The sequence below is a fragment of the Anabrus simplex genome, chromosome 5, assembly GCF_040414725.1.
Source record: "Anabrus simplex isolate iqAnaSimp1 chromosome 5, ASM4041472v1, whole genome shotgun sequence".
NCBI lineage: Eukaryota > Metazoa > Arthropoda > Insecta > Orthoptera > Tettigoniidae > Anabrus > Anabrus simplex.
Window position 1 is genome coordinate 431846842 of NC_090269.1, and position 15977 is coordinate 431862818.

General features: G+C 39.6%; 1 protein-coding gene across 6 annotated transcripts in view; it reads left to right on the forward strand.

Annotated features, from left to right (window-relative positions):
- The window catches only part of LOC136875059 (gastrula zinc finger protein XlCGF57.1), a 134818-nt gene that overhangs the window by 40335 nt on the left and 78506 nt on the right, over window positions 1-15977 (forward strand). For 3 of the 6 annotated variants that reach the window (XM_068227972.1, XM_068227968.1, XM_068227971.1), the window contains exons 1-3: window positions 5165-5259; window positions 6562-6606; window positions 14949-15077. In XM_068227972.1, the coding sequence (XP_068084073.1) occupies window positions 15012-15077 (66 nt within the window). In that variant the 5' untranslated portion in view covers window positions 5165-5259; window positions 6562-6606; window positions 14949-15011. Of the gene's footprint in view, window positions 1-5164; window positions 5260-6561; window positions 6607-14948; window positions 15078-15977 lie in introns of those variants that run through there. The other 3 variants (XM_068227969.1, XM_067148787.2, XM_068227970.1) reach the window with 3 other exon arrangements.

The window sequence follows — 15977 nt, forward strand, 5'->3', positions numbered from 1 at the left end:
CACCTTCAGGTACCGCCGAGCAAAGTCGGAATTGAAACCGCAAGCTTGAGCTCATAAGGCCAGCGCTCTACCGTCTGAACTACTCAGCCCGGTACAGCATATAACCAGTTTCAATCAATTCGTACTCTTCAGTAAATATTGAAATGGCATATGACTTTTAGTGCCGAGAGTGTCTGAGGACAAGTTCGGCTCACCAGATGCAGGTCCTTTGATTTGACATCTTTAGGCGACCTGCGCGTTGTGATATGGATGAAATGATGATGAAGACGACACATACACCCAGTTCCAGCGCCAGCGAAATTAGCCAATTAAGGTCAAAATTCCCGAACCTGCCGGGAATCGAACCCGGGACCCCTGTGACGAAAGGCCATTACGCTAACCATTTAGCCATGGAGCCGGATGTACTGTTCCGTAATAAATGAGCTACGAGTATAATTAATGTAAGAACATCGTATATAATACATGTTTACATGCAATGGAATATAATTACCACTTAAACTATTTTACTACCAGTATTAATAATATTGTTAACGCATTTGCAACGGTATAATACATGCCAAAATTCAATCTACAGTATTCTATCCGCCTGCACCTATTGCAAACTGACAGTCTTGCCTAAGCCACGGACGAGTGAGGGCGCAGTGAGTGGAGGATCCCGGGAATGGGAGGTGCGGGTGAAAGTCAATCAATCAATCAATCAATACTGATCTGCATTTAGGGCAGTCGCCCAGGTGGCAGATTCCCTATCTGTTGCTTTCCTAGCTTTTTCCTAAATGATTTCAAAGAAATTGGAAATTTATTGAACATCTCCCTTGGTAAGTTATTCCAATCCCTAACTCCCCTTCCTATAAATGAATATTTGCCCCAGTTTGTCCTCTTGAATTCCAACTTTATCTTCATATCGTGATCTTTCCTACTTTTATAAACGCCATTCAAACTTATTCGTCTACTAATGTCATTCCACGCCATCTCTCCGCTGACAGCTCGGAACATACCACTTAGTCTAGCAGCTCTTCTTCTTTCTCTCAATTCTTCCCAACCCAAACATTGCAACATTTTTGTAACGCTACTCTTTTGTCGGAAATCACCCAGAACAAATCGAGCTGCTTTTCTTTGGATTTTTTCCAGTTCTTGAATCAGGTAATCCTGGTGAGGGTCCCATACACTGGAACCATACTCTAGTTGGGGTCTTACCAGAGACTTATATGCACTCTCCTTTACATCCTTACTACAACCCCTAAACACCCTCATAACCATGTGTAGAGATCGGTACCCTTTATTTACAATCCCATTTATGTGATTACCCCAGTGAAGATCTTTCCTTATATTAACACCTAGATACTTACAATGATCCCCAAAAGGAACTTTCACCCCATCAACACAGTAATTAAAACTCAGAGGACTTTTCCTATTTGTGAAACTCACAACCTGACTTTTAGCCCCGTTTATCAACATACCATTGCCTGCTGTCCATCTCACAACATTTTCGAGGTCACGTTGCAGTTGCTCACAATCTTGTAACTTATTTATCACTCTATAGAGAATATCATCATCAAGTGCCGAGAGCTGGAAGGTTGTGGAGAAGTGTGCCGACAATGATTAGTGTAGAACAGTACAGGTCGACGGTAGGAAGATGACAGGGAAGAATGAAGAAAGAAGAAATGAAATTAGGAAGGTGTTATATGGATTTGGAGAGAAAAGGTGAATTACTGATAGCAGCGACGGTGATTATAATTTTGCTATGTATCGGGGGGGGGGGGTCGAGTTGAACCCAGGCCCGACCCCTAGCAGAAATGAAGAAAGGGACAATATGGACGCATTTAAAAGAGCCGTAAAAGAGGTGGTGGAAGAAGCTGGCCCTTTTGAGCAAATTAAAAATATGATTAAGGAACAAACCAGGGAATTTGAAAAAATGGAGGTATGGTTAAGAGAAAAAACGGAAGATATAACATCACAAGTGAGGCATAACGCCGGAGAAGTTGTAGCATTAAGGGAAAAAATAGGGCGATTAGAAAAGGAGAACTTGAAGCTGAAAGTAGAAGTGGAAGCCAATACTTTATATTGAAGAAAGAAGTGCTTATTTATCTATGGTGTGCCTGAAGAGTTGAGAGAAGACAAAGTACTGACAACTTACAAGATTGTGGACTTAATACAGGGGAATTTGAAACTTAATTTTAGTGAAGTAGATATAGATGATGTGCAGAGGGTGGGAAAAATTAGGGGCAAAAGGCCTATCAAACTAGAACTGTTTTCTACGTTGATGGCTGAGGCGGTGATAAGAAATGCGAGTAATATGCAGAGAGAGAAAATATGGATCAAGAGAGACGTGGGATGGGAGACGATTAGGAACGAGAAAATACTTAGAAAACACAAGATTCGTGCAATAAATCAAGGGTTGAGAGCGACTATTAAAGGGCAAGAGCTAATGGTAGCAGGCAGAAATTGGAAGAAAATCTGGACTGTAAATGGACTGATTGACTTAGATAGGAGGATAAAAGAAGACGAAGAAAAAGTGAGTAGTGCAACGAAAGGTGGGGAATTGAGGAGAGATATCAGTAACAGTGTGTAGCGTGAAGAGGGTCAGGGAGAGGCGCTAAGTGAAAATGTGATCATAAACAGGGAAGAAACCCAAGGTCAGGAAGAGAGGACAAGTGAAAGGGTGACCAGAAGAAGTGAGGAAGAAAGGCAGGGGAGGGAAAGAAGTGAAGAGGGCAGGCAAGGAAAGGAAAGCAGTGAAGTAAGGGAAACGCAAAGACTGGGAAGTGAAAACAGTAGAGTAAAGCAAGATCAGGGTAAACAAGTAAGGACAGAGGTAACCCGGCAGAGGCTCCGGTACGAGCTGAGCCGGGGCGGACAGAGAGATAGTGAATTTAGGGCCATGTTGGCAGCTATTTATAGCAAGAAGAAATAACAATAATAAAGCGAGTAGTAAGTAATTAAGGGCATGATGGTCGAAGAATTAAGAGATGTAGGTGGTGTTGTGGAGTTGGAAGTTATGATGGTATTTATTTGTGAAGGCTGAAATGTGGTGATGGAGAAGTGGTATGTGAGTTATGATGTGTTATTGGGCTGAAATGAGGTATTGGAGAAGTGGTGGTAGAAAATGGTGGAGGGCAGAAGGAGAGTGTAATGGTCGAAGAAGTGGAGCTGGTATTTGAGGTGGAGTTGGTGTTATATTGCTGAAATGTGGTGTTGGAAGTTTTTTGAGGGCTTGGTATGTATTATGATTAAATTAGAAGGTGCTATATTGTTGATATAAGATGTTGGAGAAGTGGTGATATAAGATGGTTGATGCAGAAGGTGAGTGTTATTGTCGAAGCATAGTTGAATATGTAGGTAATGAAGTGTGTTTAGAAGGAGAGTGTAATGGTCGAAGAAGTAGAGGTGGTATATGAGGTGGAGTTGGTGTTATATTGCTGAAATGTGGTGTTGGAAGTTTTTGAGGGCTGGGTATGTATGAGTATGTGTTATGATTAAATTAGGAGGTGTTATTTTGTTGGAATGAGGTGTTGGAGAAGCGGTGATATAAGATGGTGGATGACATAAGGCGAGTTTTATTGTCGAAGCATTGTTGAATATGTAGGTAATGAAGTGTGTTTATTTATTTTTGATATTTGGAGATGGAGGAGTGGTGGTAAATGTGGTGTTGGAAAATATTGAGGGCTTGGTATTTATGATTATGTGTTATTTATTTGTGGAGGCTGAAATGTTGGGATGGAGAAGTGATGTATAAGTTATGATATGTTATAGGGTTGAAATGTGGTGTTGGAGAAGTGGTGGTATAAGATGGCGGATGGCAGAAGGTGAGTGTAATCGTAGAAGAAGTAGAGGTGGTATAAGAGGTGGAGTTGGTGTTGTATTGCTGAAATGTGGTGTCGGAAAATATTGAGGGCTTGGTATTTATGATTATGTGTTATGATTAATGTATGAAGTGTTATATCGTTGGAATGTGGTGTGGGAGAAGTGGTGATATAAGTAGAGGTGGTATAGGATGTGGAGTTGGTGTTGTATTGCTAAAATGTGGTGTTGGAAGTATTGAAGGCTTAGTATTTATGATTAGGTGATGCATGGTTTGGTATTGAGATGGTTTATTTACGGCTGAATTCGTGGGAGTTGGGAGGTGGTATTATTGTATTGGTGTCTGGTATGAGTATTGAATTTTTGGAGATGGAGAGGTAATTTTATTATGGAGAGTTATGGCGGAATGAAATGAAATGAAGCAATGTTAACGCGGATCGGTAAAAGCTGTGGTATGATGGATTGGAATGCAATGACGGAATATTGTTGTTATTATTTAGCCTTTTACTATAGGAGGTGGAATCTGAAAGATTGAATGCAATGTTAGTGTTATGGCTGGTTTGGTATGCAATCGTGTAATGTTGCTGTTGTAGCTTATTTTGGAGTAGGTCAGGGAACAATAGAGGTGATGAAAATGCTGAAGCAAGAAGGTTGCGTGATGAGTGGGTACGTGTGAGTGATAACAAGCAGAAAGTTGCAACACCAGCAGTAGAATGTAAACATAGAACAGGCTGAGGAGGTAAGATAGTTTGGGACCAGCAATAAGAAATGGGATAGTTGTTATCCTTAGTCTTATCTTTTCTTTTCTTTTTATTCGTGAGTTGTTGTAAACTGGTGCTGATGGAGCTGGTTCTGGTATAGAACCGTGGCGTTAGGTCTTTTTGTTTTATTGTTCATTTCATTTTATTTTGTATGTGGTAGAGAGTGGTGGCTTAGGTTGGACTACGTTTATTAATTTTATTAGTTATTTATTTATTTATTATTATTGTGAACATGTATTCGGGGCTGAACGCCTGTTATGTTCATCAATAAATACTAATACTAATATTGCAAACTGAACGTCAGCAGATCAAAATCTGTTATTCATAACGTAACAAATAATGCGGCGATCTTGAAACGACTACATCATTTGAATGACACACGTAGGGGAACACATGCATCTGTGGAATTAGTACTGAAATCTAAATTGTAATTCCTCCTAAGATCACCGTTGCAACATTGCCCACATCAAAGCATTTGAATTTTCCGCCAGTGAATTCAATCGGAGGACTACCGGAGGTCTCCGGAGGAGCGCTGTAATCGTATTATCCGATTCAATCAACAGGAGGTCCGCCTCCTCTTCACAGCGCTAGTTGCACGTACAATACGCAGGCAACGAGTAGGCACAGGCACGTCTTGGCAAACTGTCCTGCATCCAAACCTGATAATTAAAGCTGCAGGCAAATACTGTATTTGCTGCAGGTAGTGATGGGCTAGCGACGGAATCGAGTAGAATCGAGTAATGTGCTCTTAGAATCGGTATTACTCGACTCCAGACTCGAGTCCAAGCATACTGGTGTCGCTATCTGTGGACATGCCTTAGAACTAAAATCTACTGTACTGGAGTGCACGGCATTCAGGGTCACCCACAGAATATTTTTGTGGTGTGGAGTGCAATATGTTTGCTGCTGATGATTGATGTTGTTCAGTCATCGGTCGTCAATAATTCGATTGTTATGATTATTATTATCATCATCATAGACACTAAAGGTTGTGACTTACTAACAAACTGTCAGCTGTTTAGCTAGAACAGAATGACGTTCTGTCCGCTGATTTGCTGCGTGAACGTACGTCACATTCTGGACGCCTCATCTTAATACCCGACATTATATCTGCCGAAAGTATGATGTACATATAAACTGCTGTAATTCACCTGTTCCCCTGGACGATTGTAGGCTTTGGCGCGGTTAGCAATAGGCTATGGTTACAAGAAATCTGTCATACTACCGATCATATTAGCACATCTACGCCCGTGTATATGCATAATGACTACATGAGATATAATTTACCATTAGCGAAGCAATACAATGTGTGCAGAAATACCGTCTATAGTCTACAAATAGCACATGTTTAAAATACACTAATTACAACATACATACCGTGACAGGGATTTGAAATAATAATAATAATAATAATAATAATAATAATAATAATAATAATAATATAACTTTTACGTCCAAGTACGTACATTTGTATGGTTTTCGGGGATGCCGAGGTACCGTATTTAGTCCCCCGGGAGATTTTTTACGTCCCAATAATTCTACCGACACTAGGTTGACGTATTTGAGCACCTTCAAATACTACCGGAATAAACCAGTATCGAACCGGCCAAGTTGGGCTATGAAGGCCAGATAAGCTATATTATCAATATTAGAATAGATGGCATATTCAGTGAAGTGTGTGCGAGACGCCGTAAACGGATATTTTCATATCTTATTATGCGTATTAAGTGGCATTATTATCGTTCTCAAGTAATTATCAAATTTAGGTTATTCCTTTTGCGCATTCATTCAGTTTTTTCATATCGTACCGCGCTGTCGCAATCCCATAAACCCTCAGCGACCGCTTGTACGCATGCTTCATCCATCTACGAGCCGGCGAGTGAGCGAACGTGTGACGTCATGCTATCATCGAGCCTTCGCAAGCGAAGCGAGTCCGAGCCTGGACTCGAAAGAATCGAGTACCGCGATTCCAGGCATCACTCGCGCACATCACTAGCTGCAGGTAACCTAGAAGACATTGGGGGTATTTCTTCACACTTGTCGATAAGTAAGCTGAAAATAAATACACGTGCGGTAATTACATTGCAATAAATATTAGATCTGTGTTAGCAATGTTAAGAGGCTTCGTAGCTATTAAAACATTCAGCGTGTTTACCGCCAAACTAACGGTATAGTTCATTAATGCTTTACTTCTCGCAGCCCAGCGCTCGCTACATTTAGCCGCGCGCGGAGCGACTCTCGTTTGTTTGTCGTTTCTTTACACAACCACAAAACTGGTGGTCAGTTCTGCCAACGTCTGTACTTAGGAACTAATGTGGACTTACGAACGAGAACGTGTTGATGATTATTGTTACACGATTGGTCTATTGTTACATCCAGGTACAAGACCATTGGCCTGGACGGTTAGAAGCCGCGAAGCGGCCTTAGGCCAGGTACAAGACCATTGGCCTGGACGGTTAGAAGCCGCGAAGCGGCCTTAGGCATCTACTTTCGATACCTGGTGGTGGTGATTATTCTTACACGATTGGTCTGGACTTGTTCTTGCCGTGCGGATGGTTAGGATACGATCTGGGCGGTTACGATAGGATCTGGGCAAGATTCCTGCCGTGCGGACGGCTACGATAGGATCTGCACAAGACCATTGACCTGGACGGTTAGAAGCCGCGAAGCCGCCTTAGGCATCTAGTTTCGATACCTGGTGGTGGTGATTATTCTTACACGATTGGTCTGGACTTGTTCTTGCCGTGCGGACGGTTAGGATAAGACGGTTAGAAGCCGCGAAGCGGCTCTAGGTATCTAGTTTCGTGTGGAACATAGTTTCCTTTACATAGTGTTTGTGCTTTAATTCAGCCGGGGTTGGTAACGCAATGTATTTATCAGCATTGATGGCAATGACGTCACATTCTGTTCACGTTGACCAATAAGAATGCGAGTAGCTACTTTAGACATGGCCGATAGCGGGTGCTGCTCTTCATTAGGTTATAAAAGTAAATATACTTCTTGGGGCGGGATGGTGGGTTTACAGACACCGCAATGAACACATCGCTCCTCTAAAAGGAATTACAAGTAAGATTTGCATTATTTTAACTCCCTTATAATGTTATAAACGCTGGGCTGCGAGAAGTAAAGCTTTGCCCTTTCAGTCTGTGTGTTATTGTGTAGAATGTTGGTCTCCATTGGTTAAAAAGACCTTACAAATTGTTTCTCCTTTGATTTACACTTAATGCATGCTTTGCCTTTGATAATCAAATGTGAGATAAACCTACTGGTTGGTTTGATTAACATAACCCAGATTATTGCTGGGTACCATTATCATTATTATGTTAAGTGGTTATTACCGAGAATATATATTGTGTGGACAAAGAGTGCCGTAATACTTGTAAATGTCCAAATAATACAATGAGCAAAGTACGCTTCGGTTTTCAAGTGGCAGGTTTGTTGTTTAATATTGAGTTTTTGTGCCGTTATCATACATCGTGCAGTTTAATTCCGTTCACTATATTATATATATGTGGTCCGCCTCATTCAGGAATTCTGTTCTTTTTACTTTGAACATAATATTTAACGTGCCGAAGTATCTACAACGCGTAGTAATGTTCATTGGCTGCCTGAATGTCAGTTTCTGTTTCAGATGTAGGTACCAGTATGAAATATTATTCAGGAAAGCATCTGTGGGATCGTAATAGTTATTGAGTATAAAGGATTGTGTCCTGGAAGGTATTAATTGTTGTTGTTTAGGTCATCAGGCTGGCTTGATGCAGCCTTCCATATACCCTAACCTATGCTAACTTTTTCCTTTTTATGTAACTACTGCATCTACTCTAAACTGTTTGTCATATTCATGCCTTGGTCTACCCTTAGTGTTCGTACCACATACACTTCCCTCAAAAAGTAACTGAACAACTTTAGGTGTCCTAAGATGTGTCCTATTATTTTATCTATCCCTTCTTCTCATTTAATTTCAGCAAATCATTTTCCTCTCACAAATTTCATTTGTTATCTCACCGCTGGTCTGAGTGTCACAGATGTATGAGGCACTGGCCTTCTGACCCCAAATTGCCAGGTTCAATCCTGGCTCAATCCAGTGGATATTTGAAGGTGCCCAAATTCATTAGTGCCATGTTGGTAGATTTACTGGCATGTAAAAGAACTCCTGTGAGACTAAATTCCAGCACCCCAGTCTCCATTTATAGTAAAAATGTAGTTAGTGGGTCATAAAAACCAATAACATTCATTATCTCATAATTTGTCACTCAATCTACCCATCTCACCTTCAGCATCCTACATCATATGATTATACAGGTAGTTGATATCCATGGTGTAAACTGCCCATGTTTTATTTTTGTATGAAATATAAAATTTTGCTTAATTACTTTCCTTAGCCATGTGCAGTCCCCTGTATGTAATAGGTAAGCTTAGTATTGTACTTGGCTTTGTTATATCAGGGAAAGTATTTTCGTCACTTTGCTCGGCAAATGCACAGGTGTTGAACCAGTAATCCACCAAAATTTCAAACACAGTCTCAATTGGACCCTATACACATTGTATAGTGTACCTTCACCAGTGATTACATATTGTTGCTAGAAAGTATGAGTCAAGTATGTCAGGCTCCCCATTTTATTGTGGCACAAGGAGTAAGGATTGCTGGTAGAAATTCAGTATGTGCAGCGTAAGCTTTATATTATCTTAAGAGATTTTAAATGTTACAAATCTTATGTGCAATAAGGTGTAGACGAGCTCCCGGAAGTAAACCATAGAAATACTTCTTCATGGTTGCCACAGGTGCCGGCTAATGACCTCAGGTTTTATTGTAAGGCATCAGTAAAATAATTAATTGAGACAGTCAAGAAAAAGGTGCATAGATGGAAGGAGGATCTGGTGTTGAGGATGGAAGGTAACCGACAACAATGATGGAGGGAAGACAAGGAAGGGCATGCATGAAGTTGGAGAGGGAGGTACGGTATATGCACAATGGCTAGATGAGGAAATACAGTACCAGAGGTGTGGCACCTCACTCAGAGCATTGGAAGCATACTCCGTACAAGTGTTCCCGGGTAGGTTTGGTAGGATTTGATCACTTTTGTTCACGGAGCTAGACATAGAAGTGTGGAATACACTTGACATCTTGTGGCTTTACTATGGACCTTTCATTCTCTTCATACTTTCCTAGCTAGTGCATTGTATTGTGGGGATGGCTTGTTGTACTAACATTCCTCTTAAAATACTGTCTAATATCTGGTGGACTTAGAAAATTTTTCCTCAACTTTAAAACTAAAGTTTTCCTTCTCAATTCAACCTTCTACAAACATTAAGACAGTACTTCCGCTGTTACTACAAGAAATTTTGAAACTGAATCAAACTAAATTTCAGCCATTTCGATAAATGCTTCTGCAATCAATCTTCATATCCACATCATAACTTGGACCTTGTTTTCAAACAAATTTCATGTGTCACCCCTGGAGGAACCTTTGGGGGGGGGGGGGGGGAGGTCTGTACCGGGCGGTACACCTCCACGCCGCTTATTTAAAATTTGCGCCAGTTGAAACTCCTCTGCTGGAGGAAGTCTGAACTTTATCTACGGTATTAATTTTCTACTTTCTCAGAAGATGTCACTACCTGGAAATTTTGGAGTTTTTGAACTGTGTCATTTTCGACGTATTTTTGTTTTGCTTGTAGTAAGAAGTGTGAACTTTCTCTTCTAGAGGACACTACTGAAGATCAACAATAGTGCACCCCAGTGCGGAGTGAAAGAACTGGTTTTTTTTGGAGAAAATTTAATTTCAAAACTTTGTTCTTTGCTAAATTTCCTTCAGTCATTGTTTAAGTTGGCAATATTAACCCTTTCTTTCCCCTTGTTTTGAATTTAGCCAATCCCGAATTTCTTAAATTAATTTTCCACCAATGAGGTGTTTCTTCTTCATCTTGTGTAGGTGGTTTTCTTTAACCACCAATAAAAGATTGTGGGCGGGTGTTTTCCTTCCTAAAACGCCTCGAACTTTCCGCGAGAGTATATAAACTGCTGATTTTAGGGTCTCTGCGCCACTTCTGTTCCATCTTTTCGTGTGTAAAGTACATAGCAGGGGGCGGAAAGCGCCTCTTTCTTCGGCGGCAGTCAACAACCAGGTAATGGCCGATTAATTACTTCTTTTCTTGCTTGCTCAGTAGTTTAACTCTCGGGGCGGGTCCAAAGTTTTTCCATTATGTAACTTTCCTTGAAATGTAAAGAAACTTGTATCTATTCTATCTTTTAAACTACATATTGGGATAGAGAGTGCTTAACCCTCTCGAGCTCCCACTCATATTGTTTTGAGGTGAACTTATTTTCTCAACCTATTCTTCCTTAACATTATGTAAATTTGTTTCTTTCTAAAGTCACCTCTTTAGTATGGGATTAGCCCTTGCATCAGTGGCCTAGAGCCAAATTAGGTTTTGAAACAAATACATTAGGAGTGCAGATCGCCTCCTCTCAAATTGTTATTTTAGAGGTCATGTAATTATCCTTTTATCGCTTAATAGACCTCAGTAGGTTGGGTATTTTACCCCTGTGCTCACGTCCTTAGAGGACAGCTTGAAAGTAGAGTTAGGTGTGGCCTTGTGATAGGCTTAAAACTTTGAGAGCGGATCGCTCTTTTGCAATTTGTTTCTGCGTGCCTCTAGGAGGAATAACTGTGTAATTCGGAGCAAGTGCTCCTGGGCATGATTGGGGTTTTCTGCCCCTTTTCTAAACCTTATGTACATGTAAATTCGGGCTAACTGCTCAAGAATTGGAATTTCGGGGCCCGAAGCCCAAAACCTGTAAATACTATTGTTGCTCTTTGTTGCCTTGCTACTCTGTACCTGCCATTCTTGTTATTTCTGAGTTTGAAAAGAAAATATAACCTTGTTAAATTTTAAATTAATTTTACTTTCGTAGCTTGAGACCTGTTCACCACCCCGCACCTTCTTTCACCTCTAACTACCACAAAAACACGGTAACAATATTAATTAACATATTTAGTGGCACCATGAAAATACAGGGTTACTGTGTGGGACCAACTCTCTAAAATCATGTTTAAGTACCCTCCTTGTTTTTTGCTTCTTGGGATTGTGATTACTTTTTATAGTTTTATTTGTGTTCTTATAATTTTGGGAATGCCCGCTGGTGGTCATGCCATTGTTGGTTCAAACTACCTGTGTGAGGTGTCAGTATGTCACAAAGTTGGCATTAGTCTCTCTTTTTTTAATACTTTATGATTAGCACAGCATTGCTCCCTTTTGTGCAATGAACTGATTGAGAAAAAGACAGCAGTTATGCTCAACCTAAACCAAGAAGGTGAGCACATACTGAGAATATTGCAGTGTCCCCATGTGCCTCAAATTTTTCCAGATCGAACATGGGTTGTTCAGTATTAACTTGCAACTTATAATTCCTAACTACTGAATGAAGAAAATTCCTATGATTTTTCATTAAGCGCATTTCTGAAATTATTTTCCAAATGTTTGTACTAACTTCAGTTAATGCATAAAGCAAATATGGTATTAGAATGACAGAGTGGAATTAGAGTGATGAGATCTGAAATGCTAATTTCTAGTCATATGTGATTAGCATTGTTTATATTTAATGTGTTTCCTTTGCAATAAGCAAATGGCACGCAGACATTGGAATATGGGAATGATAATGACAACATAAGTAGGAGCGAGTTCTTGTTTTATGTAATCCCTCCTGATGGCCAAACCTGAGTCCACTACTTCTGATCTCAGGGACGGGAGAGTCCAATGCTATTCAGTAGAAGGCAGTTCGGGTTTAGGAAAGGTTATTCCACTTAATCTCAACTTGTAGGATTCCAGCAAGATATAGCAAATATCTTGGTTTCAGGAAGTCAAATGGACTGTATCATGATTAACCTGTCTAAGGCATTTGATAGGGTGGATCATGGGAGACTACTGGCAAAAATGAGTGCAATTGAATTAGAATGACTGAATGGCTTGCTATATCTCTAGAAAATAGATCTCAGAGAATTAGAGTAGGTGAAGCTTTATCTGACCCTGTAATAATTAAGAGGGGAATTCCTCAAGACAGTATTATCGGACTTTTATATTTATGTATATATATATATAAATGATGCAAGTGAAGAAATGTAATCAGAGATAAGGCTTTTTGCAGATGATGTTATTCTGTATAGAGTAATAAATAAGTTACAAGATTGTGAGCAACTGTAATATGACCTCGATAATGTTGTGAGATGGACAGTAGGCAATGGTATGTTGATAAACAGGGTTAAAATTCAGGTTATGATTTTCACAAATAGGAAACCTCTCAGTTTTAATTACTGCATTGATGGGGTGAAGGTTCTTTTTGGGGATCATTGTAAGTATCTAGGTGTTAATATAAGGAAAGACATTCATTGGGGTAATCACATAATTGGGATTGTAAATAAAGGGTACAAATCTCTGTGCATGGTTATGAGGGTGTTTAGGTGTTGTAGTAAGGATATAAAGGAGAGGGCATATAAGTCTCTGGTAAGACACCAACTAGAGTATGTTTTCAGTGTATGGGACTCTTACCAGGATTACCTGACTCAAGAACTGGAAAAAATCCAAGGAAAAGCATATTAATTTTTTCTGGGTGATTTCCAACAAAAGAGTAGCATGACAAAAATGTTGCAATGTTTGGGCAGGGAGGACTTTGGAGAAAGAAGATGAGCTGCTTGACTAAGTGGTATGTTATAGATGTTGGTTCCTATAGGGAACCTGAAATATTTGTCCCATGCATCTTTGTAGGTGTGCTATTTACCAACTGATGAGCCCAACTTAGCACACTGGGGTGAAATGCTGGCAGCCAGGAATGAGTTAGCTGGAAAATTTATAATGTCCAATAACGGACCATTTATATTGTTAAGTGGTATGTTCCGAGCTGTCAATGGTGGGATTGCGTGGAATGACATTAGGAGGCGAATGATTTTGAGTGGTGTCTTTGAAAGTATGAAAGATCATAATATGAAGACAAAGTTGGAATTTAAGCAGAAAAATTTGGCCAAATATTCTTTTATGTGAAGGGGAGTTAGGGATTGGAATAACATACCAAGGGAGATGTTCAATAAATATACAATTTGCTTGATATCATCTAAGAAAAGGCTAGGAAAACAACAGATAGGGAATCTGCCATCTGGGTGACTGTCCTAAATGCAGATCAATATTGATTGATTGATATTGACAAAATGCAAGGGTAGTGTGTCCATGTGGGGCTAAAACTGTGTGTAGCAGTGACCGCTGAGTGGGTCATGTGGTCCCACGTTATACAAGTCCACACAATGCTAGATGCTTTACCTTTCCAACCAATGTGTTAATGAGAAATTCAACAACTCATCAAAGAGATGCCCACACTCCAAATATTGGTGCACTGTGGCTCCATTGGGATTATGAACTAGTGTCATAACCCTGTTGCTTTGTTCCAGTGGTGTACATTTTATGACATATCTTTGTAGCTTCCTCTTTCATCAGGACACATATTCCAACTGTCTGAAGACACAATTCATGAGTAGCACTTGGAGTTGGTACCTGCTTTTGAAGAGTAGTATATGCTAATAGTAGAAAAAACCCTCAAATACTGATAATTCATTTGATGAAGATGTATTTGAACATGTCACTGTAAAGCAGTTACTATATGGGAGTGAAATATGGATAGCAGCTCTCACAAAGAGAAATAGAATAGAAACCTCTGAATTGTGATGTTTGCAAAATGGATTGAATGTTAGATAGATAGTTCCGGTCACACAAAAAGATATAGTGAACAAGGTTGATGACAGGAGAAAGATTTGGCAATATTTGACCTTAAGAAGTGATTGATGGGATGCATGTTGAGAAACCCAGAACTTTTTCAACTGATTTCTAAGTATTAGGGGTAGGAATTTTATTGATCAGTGGTACAGATTAGAGTAGATGTAAGATGTAACAGTTATGTAGAAATGAGGAGGTTAACACATGATGATGTGGATGTTGAAGATCTGTATGCAACCAGTCTACAGAGGTTAGCACTACATATGGTGACGTGAAGGTCTGTATCAAACCAGTCTACCGAGGTTAGCACAGGATACGCTGATGTGAAGGTCTATATCCAACCAGTCTACAGATCAGGAGGGGTGACTGATAATGCAGTGGCTTTATCGAGGGCTTCTTACCTATGTACCTGTGATTGAGTCTTGGCCATTGCATGTAGGATATTTGAATTAAATGTCATATCCCTGTGATTTGGATACCATGTAAGAATAGACATTTTTGGCTATGATGATGGAATAGACAATCATGAAAAGCTATAAATCTGTTTGCATGCTCACTTGGTCTATAAACTAATGACCCCTAATAATAATGCTAATAATAATAGTAATAATGTTTTTTTGTTCCTTGTTTCAGTAGAAAATAACTGGAAGCAATATTCTGCTAAAGTTCATGTAAATACATCAGTTGCTGTGTGAAATGGACCACAAAGTAGAGGTCAAGGAGGAACCAGTCTGGCTTGAAGAAACAGCAAGTACATCATTTGTAAGAATCGTTCCTGTTTAATTTATGGTGATTGGAATTTCATTCATTTTCAAATGCCTTTTATTTTTTAAAAAGGAAATTGGTTGGAAATTGTAGTTTGTGAACACACAGGGCTATTCTAAATGATTTGTTGCATTTTATAATCTGTAATTTATAATCTATTTAATCTGGAAGGATGTTGGATACATGACAAAATACCTCAACTCACAAATCTTAAAGGGTAATTCTGCAGGTGTTTCAATCTGTTTGCCATTCATTACATGTGTGGTAGTCTGTTTTAGCTCCTGCATATTTTGGTATGTTGCTGAAAATGTCCATGACATAAGCAGTGATGGCATCCTGGATATCGTTCATGTTATTGGAAACGGTGGGCTGTTTTTGAACTTGGAACTTTGATGTCACGCCATTTTGCCCAGGGTTACATTAAAGTTTGATTACTTAATACTTATTATCATCAGTGTCAAAATAACTGAGCTAATGCTCTAGAGATACTACATTTATCTTACCTTCAGGGCTCCAGTTTGATTCCCAGCGAGTTGAAGTACTTTCACCTGAATCAGCGGGCTGGCTTGAGATTCATTGAGTGTCATGGATGTCATGTTTGTTTACTGAAAGTACTGATATTGATATTTCAGTTACTGTTTTTGCAAAATTACTAATAGTGAATGGCTTATTCCCATTATCCTACCACTTAGCTTACTGGCTGGAGGTAATATCAAGAGTTTATTGATACTTAGCTTACTGGCTGCAGGTAATGTCAAGAGTTTACTGCTACTTAGCTTGCTGGCTGCAGGTAATATCAGGACTTTAGTGTTTCTTAGCTCACTGGCCGCAGGTAATATCAGGAGCTTACTTGTACTTAGCTCACTGGCTGCAGGTAATATCAGTAGTATATAGCTA